The 13,391-nt window shown below is 34.3% G+C and overlaps 1 protein-coding gene across 4 annotated transcripts in view; it reads left to right on the top strand.

Annotated features, from left to right (window-relative positions):
• The window catches only part of IBTK (inhibitor of Bruton tyrosine kinase), an 89,035-nt gene that overhangs the window by 21,393 nt on the left and 54,251 nt on the right, over positions 1 to 13,391 (top strand). For 3 of the 4 annotated variants that reach the window (XM_065911343.1, XM_065911344.1, XM_065911341.1), the window contains exons 5-10: positions 3,171 to 3,281; positions 4,928 to 5,098; positions 6,744 to 6,861; positions 6,947 to 7,127; positions 9,080 to 9,203; positions 11,119 to 11,296. In XM_065911343.1, the coding sequence (XP_065767415.1) occupies positions 3,171 to 3,281; positions 4,928 to 5,098; positions 6,744 to 6,861; positions 6,947 to 7,127; positions 9,080 to 9,203; positions 11,119 to 11,296 (883 nt within the window). The remainder of the gene's footprint in view (positions 1 to 3,170; positions 3,282 to 4,927; positions 5,099 to 6,743; positions 6,862 to 6,946; positions 7,128 to 9,079; positions 9,204 to 11,118; positions 11,297 to 13,391) is intronic. The other variant, XM_065911345.1, reaches the window with a different exon arrangement.

The following is a 13,391-nucleotide window of genomic DNA, read 5'->3' as shown; positions in this document are numbered from 1 at the left end:
GTTAAATATAAGTAATTGTAAAATTTTAATTGATAATTGTTAAGGTTTTGCCTTTGTCTTTATATCATAATTCTGGTTATCTCCGTCTTCAGTGTATTTCGCTACTATTGACCTACTCATCTTTTTCTATAATGCTCTGTATGTGTGTGTCTCTGTGTGTATAATACATATCTGGCCTGAGCGTTTCTTCCTCTTGAACTTCATTTCAGTTGCACTCTGGATGGTCTTCAAAGTTTCTAAGTTTAACTGAAGTGTTTATTTTGCCACTACTAGAGAACCTCTACTTAATAATTTTTAAAGCTATAAATCTCATTTTCTAAATACAAAAACTACACCTCAGAATATGTCTGCTGAGTTCTTTTCTCCGTTTTTCCCCCGTGATGTAATCATAACTCTTTTATTCTAATTATTTGATGATAAATTATATAGGCACCATATTTAGAGCTATGTAGGACACTGTTTTTTACACCAGAAGTCTCTAATGTATCACAATCAGCAATTTAGAAAAAGTAATAGAAGAGTTAAACCCAAGAGAATATTAAAATTTGAGAGGGCAAGAATAGGAGCCCACATGATAAGAGTGACGAGAGAAGTAGAGTGGTGTCCTGAAGCTTAGAGAGGCACCTGCTTTCCTTTTCTGACTTGGTACAAGATACAGTCAGGTTTGGTGAGGGGAGGTTTTTCAGGAGCAGAGATTTTTACACAGATGTGCAGGAGCAGTGGAGGCATCAGGAGTAGTGGGGCTGTCTACATAACCAGGCTCTCAGTAAATAGTGCCGAATACTGCTTTCTTTCCTCTCACACCTATCCACGGTGTTGGTATTTCAACGCTTATTTTGTGATTAAAAAAAAATCGTTTACATCCGTAATTTCTTCACAAAGTACTCGGTGTCTTTGCCTTAACTGAAGTGTAGCTGTGTCTTTGTGTAGACTGTTTCATCCTTAACCCTACCAAGTGGACTGTGCTCAATTCTTCAGGTCAGGTGTCCTGATTCTGGCTAGCCATCTATTAATACAAGGACTTGGAAGGAATTGAGGATGCTGAAAGGACTTGGGACAGACCAGAGTCTTAAGCCTGGGGTTAGGGTCTCTTAGAGAAGGTGCAGCAAGCTGTTAGAGCGGGGCTGGCTCTCTCTCACCTACTTAAAAGCTTTCCGTAGACATTGCTGATCAGTCACAGCGCACACTTCCTTTCCCTTCCTCCTTCAGTGCCACTCTCTTCCCCGCCTCTCTGTGTTAAAGTGAATTGGGACAAGTGCTCAGAGTTCACCTGTCAGCAGCCACGAATGATTGATCAGAGCTGAGGCACTTAGAAAGGCTCCTGTTTTCCTTTTCTGACTTGGTACAAGATACAGTCAGATTTGGTGAGGTAAGATTTTTCAGGAGCAGAGATTTTTACACAAGTGGGAAGAAGTCATGGAGGCATCAGGAAATGGGCTGGTTATACCTTCTGATCGTAAGACACATGTGCTATAGAATTGAGCATATTCCACTTGGTAGGGCTAAAGATGAAACTACATGAAGACAAAGCTACATTTCAGTTAAGACAAGGACACTTAAGTATTTTGTGAAGAAATTAGGAATGTAAAGGATTTTTTTGTCTTAACCACAAAGTAAGGTTTGAAACACAAACACTATGGATAGGTTTGAGAGGAAGGAAAGCAGTGTAAATTAGTAAGAAAAGAGGAAGCAAGTTTTTGGCAGTATTTACCGAGTGCCTGGTTATGTAGATAGCTCCATTCCTCATTGAAAAACAGCTGATTCTGTCCTACCAAATGAATTGACTGCCGTGGGACAGAGATTATTGTTGTCAGCATAATGTATTCCTGATAATTAAGGTGAAAATGCATGATCAGTTCCCTCTTTAAAAAATTCAGAGGTTTTAAAGTTGGAGGTCTTATACTCTGGCGTTAGTTGTTTGATGTTGTTAGTTTTTAAGCTGTGTCTGACTCTCTTGAGACCCCGTGGACCGTAGCCTGCCAGGTTCCTCTCTGTCCATGGGGTTTACCATACAAGAATATTGTAATGGGCTGCCATTTCCTTCTCCAGGGGCGCTTTCTTACCCAGGGATTGAACCCTGCATTGGCAGGCAGATTCTTTGCCACTGAGCCACCAAGGAAGCCGAAGTTGGAAATTACAGGGGCGCTTTAATGTTGAATATAGGATTGAACAAAATACATTATTTCTAGTTTCATAAAATAGTATGAAGATTTTAATAATTTTACAGATTTTAACTTTGTATTACAAATTTGAATACAATTTTTTATTTTATGTTTAGACTTTCTAGATGTTTGTGGTACAGCTAAATAAATGACTTTTTTTCTTTAATCAAAGACCCAGAGTCTTTGATAAACTTTTTTCTGTAAAAAACAAGTTCTATAAAAAAGTGTTTACAGAACTTGTCAAGTGGTTAAGGATATGTGTAAATAGCACTTGCAGTGCAGCTTATAATATTCTTATAAACAATTCTAGGATTTTTAAATTTCTTAATCCTTTTTTAATGTCCTAAGTTAGAAATATTTATGGATAGCATAAGAAATACAAATGCAAATTTTTTAAAGATAAAGGATGTTTAAATAGTATTTAGGTAAAATTACTGTACTGATGATGCCTTGAACAAAGCTTGAGAATCGGTATAAATTATTTAAAGCCATGTAATGATATTAAAGACATATTAAACACTTCAGAGATAAAAAAGGACACACTGTTTACCTACCACTCCCTCTGTAAGGGGATATTGAGAAAAATATTCTTAACAGCATTTCTACTGTTCTCTTTAGTAGTATGTCACTATCTGGTAATCTTTATGCTTCATATTTTATTCCGTTCAGTTCGTGTTGTGGGATTTTATGAAATTGGAAAACAATTGGTTACTTTTTGTATTTTCCTTTGTTTAGTCTCTTCTGTGTTACATGTGCTTAATTCCTTCTAAATTTTTCCCCCCATATGTCAGTGGTTTTAGACATAGTTTTAAAATAGACCAGTATATATTTTAAATTTTTATTTCAGAAAACTTTATAACATGTACAAAGTAGAGAGAATAGTATCATGAATTCTGATGTACCCATTATCTAGCTTAAACAATTAGTAATATTCTGTTATTTTGTTTTTATGAAATACAGGATATCTTATATAGAGACATTTAATAATATTCTCTTGTTTTCCTGTAGGTGGTGCTTTGTAAATTTCACTCAGTGTTTCTGTCTCAGAAAGGGCAGGTTTACACCTGTGGTCATGGTCCTGGAGGACGATTAGGCCATGGAGATGAACAGACATGCTTGGTAATTGAAATGTCACTATACAGTTTAGGTAACTTTGGTAAAGTTTGGTAAATTGGAAGCTTCACTTAACTAAATTTCTTTTTTTAAACTAACTGAAAGGAGAAAATAGTATACCAATTGTATACCAATAGTATATCAATGATAATTGATTTTAAAAGATCAGTTACTTTCCTGGTATATTGTGTTTAAAATAAAGATTTAAATATGTAAAATTCTAAAGCATCAAAAAATTTTTTCTTATAGCAAGTATTGAATCAGGAGATATAGTATATAAATAAGCTTTAAAATATTTCCATAGTTGAAATTTTAAAAGGAGTTTACTAATTGTAAAAGATTTTTTCTGTTGTAGTCCAGGATTTCTTCATTTTTAACTTCTCATTAAGGTGTTTGTGGTATAAAAATTGAGCCAATATTTTCATTATATAATCACAAAATTGAGTCAGCTACTGAAACTTAGTGCTAATTCCAGAGAAAACCTAATAATCATTACATTCAGAAAAATACCTTATTTTTAACTAAGTTTTTTTTTTTTTGAGGGGACTGCTGGCATATTCATCGATTAAGAGGTCTTTAAAAAGGAGAGAGTGCTATGATAATTGCTTCTATTATTTGAAGGGTATATTATGTGCTTGGCATTGTTTATGCTTTCCATTTAGTATTGTTACCTTGATTTAAGCCTTAAACAGCCTTGTGAAGTTATAGCCTTATTATCCTCATTTTATACATAATGACAATAGTAATAATAGTACTCATTTATCAGTTGTTTACTCTGAGCCAGAGATGGTTGTTTTGCGCTTACCAACTCATTTACTCCTTCTATTGATCTTATTATCATCCAAAATACTATTATTATTTTGTGTTCAGATGAAGAAAATGAGAGAAGTTAAGAGATTTTTTTAAGATCAGATAGCTGCTGAATTCAAAGGCAATGGGACCCCACTCCAGTACTCTTGCCTGGAAAATCCCATGGACGGAGGGGCCTGATGGGCTGCCTGCCGTCCATGGGGTCACTAAGAGTCGGACATGACTGAGCGACTTCACTTTCACTTTTCACTTTCATGCTTTGGAGAAGGAAATGGCAACCCACTCCAGTATTCTTGCCTGGAGAATCCCAGGGACGGGGGAGCCTGGTGGGCTGCTGTCTATGGGGTCACACAGAGTCGGACATGACTGAAGCAACTTAGCAGTAGCAGCAGCAGCTGGTAAATGGCTGGATTAAGATTTGAACCCAGAACAGATGACTTTAAAGGAATATAACATCGTTTGGTATTCATTGAAGGGCTGTGTTGATTCCTGTATTTTTATTTATTGCTTCACTCCACGAGTGAATACTTTGGTTAAAGAGTACCCATTGTTCAAACCAAACAAATTTGCACTTGGTGTATGATACATGATAAGGGCTCAGAATCATTTATCGAATCCAATTGTTTTATTAAAATCTCTCACTGGGCTTTTGTATTTTATTTATAAAGCAACGTTTGTGTCCTATTAAATTCATCCCGCTCCTTGTTGAATTGTAGAGTTTGCCTATGATTGATACAGCCATATAGCAGTCATGTCATTTGGGATGTAATATTCTCAGATTCTATTTGTATATTTTATATAAATGGTTAATGTAATATACCAAAGTTAATTTTATTTTGTAGGTCCCTAGGCTTGTGGAAGGACTGAGTGGTCATAACTGTTCTCAAGTAGCAGCTGCTAAGGATCATACTGTTGTATTAACTGAAGATGGATGTGTTTATACATTTGGTCTAAATATTTTTCATCAATTAGGACTCATCCCTCCACCTTCCAGTTGTAATGTACCCAGACAGGTAAACTTTCCTCTTTTAAACAGTAATGTGACCATTGCCATAAAACCTGCATGGACAAAAGGATAGAAGGTGTTGATAAGAGCACCTTATTTTACCTTTAGTCAATGGTATATGTTTCTTAAATGGTATATATCTTATTTTTCACGGGAGAAATTGAGCATAGTACAAAATAAAATTTGTTTGGAGTGAGAAAGAAAGCACTTGGGATATAGGCAGCAAAGTGCCTTTGATTCAACTTACAAGTGGTGACAAGCAGAGGGGGATCCAGATATTTGGGGTTTGAAGCTTAATTTTGAGGCCCTCCTTAAAAAAAAAAAAACAATTTTATAAGTAAAAAATGGGCCATGCAAATGAGGTACCCAGAAACTTAAGCTTATGACTTCATGTTCAATCTGTCTCTGCACAGAAATCATACCTGGCAAGTTTATTTGAGGGAATATAAGCCTGAAAGCCACTATTCTGTGTTCTTTTGTCCCTTTTTCTTTTGTACAACTACTGGCAGAAGGTGACCTTTCCTCAACTTCAAGGACCTAGTACACAGTACAGGACTGGTGCTTTAAATTAATATATTACTAGAATCACCTATTGGAGAAGGAAATGGCAACCCACTCCAGTATTCTTGCCTGGAGAATCCCAGGGATGGAGGAGCCTAGTGGGCTGCCGTCTACAGGGTTGCACAGAGTCGGCCACGACAGAAGCGACTTAGCAGCAGCAGCAGAATCATCTATAACACTTGTGTTTTCAACTCATAAAATTTTGCATTTTTGGTATTAAATTTCTTCATTGGTTTAATTCTCTGAATTTAAAATGATTATTAGATATACATTTTTTATTAATAAAGCTTTAAAATCCAGTGCTTTTGCATTCTGGATGGCTAGTGAATCAATAGTAATTAATTACTCCAAGATAATTAGAGGTAGTTTCCAATCTGTGGTACTTCTTAGAAGATCCATTTTCCTCAACCAACTGTGGAATTTGTAGCTATTTAATCATTTTGTAGACTTCTTTAGGAATGGTAGCTTTTACTCATTTTCATTCTCTTTGTGTGGCTGTCTTGGAGCTCTGTCTTGTTACGGACACATCCAGTGTTCTTAAGTGAGGGCAGATTTGTGCCCCAGAGCCATTTGGCAATGTCTAGAGACAGTTTTAGTTGTTACACCGGGAGAGGGGGGCTAGGGGTGGGGTTAGTGGTACTGACATCTGGTGGACAGAGGCCAGGGATGCTGCCGAACCTCCTTGACACAGTCCCCCACAACAATCATCTGGTTCAAACTGTCAGCAGTGTTACTGTTGAGAGACTCTGGATGTGTCAAATGTAAAAGTACCATGTTTTCTAGTAAGAACCAGAATGCCTGTTTTGAATATTGCTTGTTAACCAAAGTTTAATGATTCGGTGTATGTAAGGTTTTTTATATGTTAAAACTGCTGAGTTTAGGCGGCTGCACCAAAATGTCTTATGTTCTGAGAGGAGTTGGGGTCAGTGTTAGTGCCGAGATCTATTGGTGATGACTGCCGTTAGCACTTGAAGGGGTTACTGTCAGCAAGTATGCCCTGTGTTGGCTACCCTGGTCTGCTGGATCTTTTGCAAAATTCCATTAGTTTATAGATACATAATCAACCGAAGCCTCACTTGTCTTTTGAATAGATGCAGGCAAAGTATCTGAAAGGAAGGACAATCATTGGAGTAGCAGCTGGAAGGTTTCATACCGTGCTGTGGACTAGAGAAGCTGTTTACACTATGGGACTAAATGGTGGACAGCTGGGTAAGAAATCCAGGATGACAGTATCTGAAAAGTAAATTGTGTTCTTAAAATGGATATTTTGTGATTTGTTTATGTAATTTTTTAGGTTATTTACTAGATCCCAATGGAGAAAAGTGTGTAACTGCTCCTCGTCAAGTCTCTGCCCTTCATCATAAGGACATCACTCTGTCTTTGGTTGCTGCTAGTGATGGGGCTACTGTCTGTGTTACCACAAAAGGAGATATTTACTTACTTGCAGACTATCAATGCAAAAAGCTGGCTTCTAAGTATGTATATTTCTGTGAAAGAAACATACCTTAATAATTCAACTCTTCCAGCAAATATCTGAGTTTCAGCTCTATGTTATTCTCTGAAGTGTCAAATGGGTACATTGAATGGTGGAAAAGTCAAGAGTTTTTGCCTAAGATGATAATCTTAATCTTTTGGCAAATGTTCAGTAGATATATGTAAAAGTTCTTTGTAGGGTTGTAAAGAGTATTTCTGAATTATGATAATACGTGGTTAAATATGACCTATAAGTTTCCCTTCTTTATGCTTCAGGTGCAGAGTTAGATTAATCATAGTTCTTGCTTTGTGACACAATCATCTTTACATTGTTAATCATATTCTGTACTCTCTACTCAGTTCAAGTATTTATACCTAATTGGTGTATTTTCATATTTTTGTATAGCCAGTTGTTATAACATATCATAGTAGCATGTGGTAAATAAGTAGTTGGCTGTCTAATCAAAAAGTCAGTTAAAGCAGGGAATTATAAAGCTTAAGGTTTAAGTATAGATGAGTCAGTTAGCTGGAGTTCTGTCCTTTGTGCATAAACCATATTTGTAATGTGTTATTCATTATTTCATTTTGAGTGACTCAAGGAGCAAGTGCTTAAAAACAGTTTTAAGTAAGTTAAGGGCAGAATCCTGTATTTTTCATACATTTTTAGTATTTTATATAGTTGGTTAATCTGTATCTGATTTGACAGTAATTTTTTTTTCTTGTCATATTTTTTGTGTCATTTTAAACTATTCTTTTATAGAAAGTGTTCTTCTCAGACTATTTTGTTGGTTTACATATTTCACTATAAGTGTAGTAATAGATACAAGTAGAGAAATAGATCTTTGAACAGGTATAATAGCTCAGTTAGTGGGAGTAGGTATGTGTAGGAATTCTAGAGAGTAACCATCCAGCTTTTAAACTAGTCAGGGATTTGAACTGAAATACAACAGAATGTGCTTTTGCTAATGTCAGTGAGATGGTAACTTCATGAACAGATACCATTATGAACAGAAAATGTCAACCATCGATATATACAACTTATTTTCAGTGTATAACAATTGGAAAGTTATCAATTGTAAGGTCATATTTTAGTTATAAAAACATGAAAATGTGATCAAACATGTTTTTTAGAACTGATTATGTAGGTATCTTTCTGAGCATGAGATAATTTGTGGATTGTTAGAATTTGTTTTTACTTTGCATTTATAAAACTTACCCTGACAACACTAAGTTACATAGATATGTTACATCATGTTTTGCCTAAGAAAATTCTTTTGTTACAGCATAGTAATTTTGAAAAGAAAAACATTTAAAAATATTTTTTAAAAATAATTTTTATTTTATTTTTTAAAATAAAATGTAAAAATACAATATTATGTTATTTAAAATATAAAAATAAAGTATTTTTAAACAATTAAAAATATCTGAAAGAGAGTACAGTCATTGGAGTAGTAGCAGGTAGATTTCACACAGTGTCATAGGCATCACATGTGTGGATGTAATGAAATGTGTAATGAATTGGCTAGTGGATGGGTTATTAAATTGGCAACACCAATGGTAGCTATATCTATTTAAAATTGTCCACATTTGGAATTAAGGATTTCTGTCTTGTTTTGAGGTTTAAATTTTTTCTGTTATAAATGCAGATAACACATAGGATATTTTTCGCCTTACCAGTAATTTAATCTGGGGAGAATACATATGTTAGTACATGGGATTTTAGATACATAGCATGTGTATCTGAGTAGGTATAAACTTGCCATAGAAGGAAATGGTCATTGTGTAGGGGAAACTCATAAAAGGAGGGACTAAGGATACCAAAGTTCAAATCACCTTACTTTTTCTTTCGCAGCAATCACCCTAAAGTATTGTTTGAACAGTCATTTCTTTAAAATTGAGCTTGTATATTATAGCAAACATATTAATCTAGAATTTTTTTTTTTTTTCCATTCAGACAACTGAACTTGAAAAAGGTTCTTGTATCTGGGGGTCATATGGAATACAAAGTTGATCCTGAACATTTGAAAGAAAATGGGGGTCAAAAAATTTGCATTCTTGCAATGGATGGAGCTGGAAGGGTGAGTATATATTTATGTAAAAGCTTAGTAATCTTGTTCTCAGTTGATAGCTATAGAGGACCTGATAATGTAAAACTGTGTTGCTATGATAGTGGATTCCTACTGACTTTTGTTTCCCTACATGTTTTTGTCCCTACTTGTTTTTGATGTCCAGTACTAATTGGTTTGAAATACTAATTGGTATTTCAAAGAAAGTATGACCTTTCATGTTGCATAGTACTGCCTTGTTAAACTATAGTTTAAAATTTCATTTATTGAAAAATATTCATTTATTGTGTTTAAAATAGAAGTAAGGGATTTGATGAGTTATTTGATATATACAGTAAGTATTCAAAAATGATATTGAATTAAATAGATATGAGGTATATAACTACTCTTTTAAAAAAGTAAAAAACTAAGCTGGCAGTATTAAAAATACGTAATTGGAAATTTTCTCTCAAATTTGATCTTAAATGTATACAAAATATTATATATACAGAGACTATAACTATCATATAGAAAATATAATGTATTTCTGGATCACTATATAGTCTCTGGGACTTCCCTGGCAGTCAAGTGGTTAAGACTCAACACTCCTAGTGCAGGGAGCATGGATTTGATCCCTGATCAGGGAACTAAGATCCTGCATGCCACCTGGTGCAACTGAAAAAAAAAAAAGCCTCTCTTGTCTCTTTTCATTTAAGTAAATAGAGTTGTAATTTTCATTTCTCTGATAAAATTGTCAACTAAAAATATGTATTATACATTAGAAACACTGAATAAGTTTTACACTGTGATTGGAAAAACAGATTGCTATCTGCTTTTTGTTTATAAAATAACATACAATAAGTGTATTGAAGTTTTATAAATTGCTATAAAAATTGACATTTTAGAAACTGAAGAATTAATCATAAAACTCCACCTACTGGTACATTATAGGCATAAATCTGTGATAGATCATTTTATTTGAGGGAACTATCTTTAACAATTAGAGATCTAATTTGTACTGAAAGAAGGAAGCAGAGGCATAGAATTACATTTAAAAAGTTGAATATTAAAAACATTTGACTTTGGGATATATTTCATGTACATTAATAGAGATCTAGATTGTTTATACATGTGGATATTTACTTCCTGTAAAATTAATAACTTTACTATAAAAATGACAGACAAGCTCTGATGGTATCAGCTAATCAGTGGAGTCTATATTTTGTGTATATTACTTGACTGACCTTGGCAGATACCATTCTGTGCTTTAAGATTCTTAATTATGAGGGGGTTGAGCTTTTCAAGATCAGCAGTATTAATTTTTCAAATGAAATCATACTTGGAATGCCTGTGTACGGTGTAGATGAAAAAAAAGGTTTGCTGCTCTAGATAGAGCTGGATTGGAAAACCCAGCCCCTCGTCTCCTGTCATTTTCAATCCTTGAACAGCAGCCCCTGGGCCATTTCTCCGGAGCACTAAGGCTGGCAGAATCACGTGGAAGCCGCTGAATGCTATGATGATTGTTCTGTCTCTTGAGATTTTGTTTTACTTGAGTTATGCAGACATCTTTTTTTTGTTCCCCTCGAGAATAAAGTTTGGATTTTCATAGGGTGGTTTTCATTCTTCTTGTAAATATTACACTTAAGTCTGACATTCAAGTTTTAGCATTAAGAATTTTGTTTTTCTTTAGCTTATTGTATGCTAAACATTGTAGCATATGTTTGCTCCAAATGAGTAACACTGAACATTACTTCTTAAGAGAAGTGTCTTTGAAGTGTTTTCTGAAAGATACACCATCATGGCTTTTATATATATCTTTTACTATGGAAAAATGAACATTGAAACATACTGAGAGCTCTTATTTTTTGAGATAAGACTTGTTGATTTCATTTTGGTTGTTTCGATGCTATATTGCTTTCTGTCCCACTGTAATTTGGTTTTATCTTAGGTATTTTGTTGGAGATCCGTCAGCAGTTCTATGAAGCAGTGTCGATGGGCCTATCCACGCCAAGTTTTCATTTCTGATATTGCTTTAAGTAGAAATGAAATTCTTTTTGTCACACGAGATGGAGAGGGATTTAGAGGGAAATGGTTTGAAGAAAAAAGAAAGAGTTCTGAAAAGAAAGGTTAGTTCATATATGTGAATGGCATGTAAAAGCACCTTCTAGCTAATGTTTAATTTTGTACTTATTTATTATTAGCTGTAACTGACAAGTGTTACTAGGTTTTACCTCTATATCTCTTCTTTTGATTTTGGTTTGTCTGTGCAGGTAAACAAAGGGAATTCAATCCACTTAAATCCTAAATTTTCAACCTTGTATCTGTCATTATGCCCTGAAATCATGGTACATTCTCATCAGTAACAGAGGCTGAGTATTGCTAATCTCTAACCTTGGCTCTAGGGACCGGGCAGTATAAAATTAAAAACAGAAAAACAACAAAAAACTTTGCAGGTGGATTTGAACAATCTTCCAAGTTCCTTTTTTCCCCTCTCTCCCCAAATTGAGAATTGAGTGGCTTATGCTTTGGGGGTGTTTTGGGGTTTTTTTGTTTTTTACATGTTTGAATATATAAAATGAAGCTTTCATAAGGTGTTTTAGGATTTAGAGGAAGATTACAGGAAGAATAAGGTTTTTATATTCATTTAGAATTTTAAAAAGTTCAGCTCATTTTATTAAGCAATTTATTTTAAACAAATAAAATAATTGGAGGCAAGTTTTATTCATTCCTTGATGAATATAAAGGAGCGCTTTAAGATGCTAGCATGGAAAATAGGAGTTATTCATTACATTATATAGTTCATTTTTGATTTTCTGACTATGAATTTACAAACTTTTGGATTGCTTAACATTGTTTTTTTTTTTTTTTTTTTAACTCTAGTAGCAGCTTTTTTCTTTCATCCATAGTTAGTAATCTGTTGTTTTTTTTTTCTTTCCAGAAAAACTAGAATTCATTTACCTCTTCACATCTCATTCCTTCCACCCTAGCCCAAGTCACATCAAATGGTCACTGTGAAAAATGTTTCCTTTTTTTCAACTCTTGTTTCTTTTTATTTATTCTCTTACCAGAGTGAGCTTTTAAGATCTGATCCCACTATTGCTGTGTTTAAAAACTTTTTGATGGTTTCCTCACTTCCTGAACATGGCCTACAAGGCTCCTGCTCTGACCCTTGTCTGCATCTCTGAACTCCTCTTGAGTTCTCTCCCTCTCATTACCACTCTCCAGACACACTGACCTTCAGGTATTCAATCTTGTCCACTTGTGGTTAGTCCCAGGGCCTTTTCTATTTTCACATCTCAGCTTAATTTATACTTCATCAGAGTTGTTTTCACCGATTATTTAAACTTGGTTACCCCTTTTAACTTTTAATGTTCTCTTTGTATTTTTATCATATAGCTTAGTTTTACTTGTTTTTATGTATTTATCTTTGTGGTTAATTTTTCTAATGTTGGTCTCCTATCATATTATAAGATGGCAAGGACCATGACATATAGTCATTATATCCTCACAGTGAAGTAAAGGTTTCTTTGTAATCATTAGCATTCAGCATATTTCCTTCCCTCATTAAGTCATCTATTGAATGAACAAATTAGTTATTATATACTAAAAGATATATAAAGAACATTTATAATTACTCAGGAGATTATAAACATATTCTTCAAAATTATAAAGCCACAAAGGAATGATTTTTGGATAGTTTATTGATTTGTATTTTATTTCTTTATAGATTACACAAGTCTATAAACATTTAAGGTATATTTACTATGTGCTGGATATAGGGCTAGGTTTTAATGATACAAAAATATGTAAGGTGGGCCCCTGTTCTCAGACAGTCATGAGTTTGTAGGGGCAATAGATACATTTATAAATATTTGCAGTTCATGGAGACAAATACTAATTTGCACATAATAAGGTTTTTGAGTGTCAGGAAGATTAGTGAATCCCTGTGAGTAAAAGAGTGAATTTGAGAGTAACCAGAGGGACTTTAACTTGTGTTGGAGCCCTGGGAACTGTGCCTTAGTCCTAACTAGTCTAAAACTGGATTCACGCTCTCATGCTTACGTGTCTGCTTCTCACTGGTTTTAAGTAAATGGCTGTCTTTCACACCCCATTTTCCTCACCCTCTACAGCCCACTGGTCACCAAGTTTTGTCACTTCCATCTCAAATATTTTTGAAATCTCCACTTTCTCTAGTTTCATTGCTACAACCTCAGTCTTAAA

The sequence above is a fragment of the Muntiacus reevesi genome, chromosome 19 (genome assembly GCF_963930625.1).
Source record: "Muntiacus reevesi chromosome 19, mMunRee1.1, whole genome shotgun sequence".
Taxonomy (NCBI): Eukaryota; Metazoa; Chordata; class Mammalia; order Artiodactyla; family Cervidae; genus Muntiacus; species Muntiacus reevesi.
The sequence above is the reverse complement of the archived record's forward strand: the minus strand, read 5'-3'. Positions and strand labels throughout refer to the sequence as shown.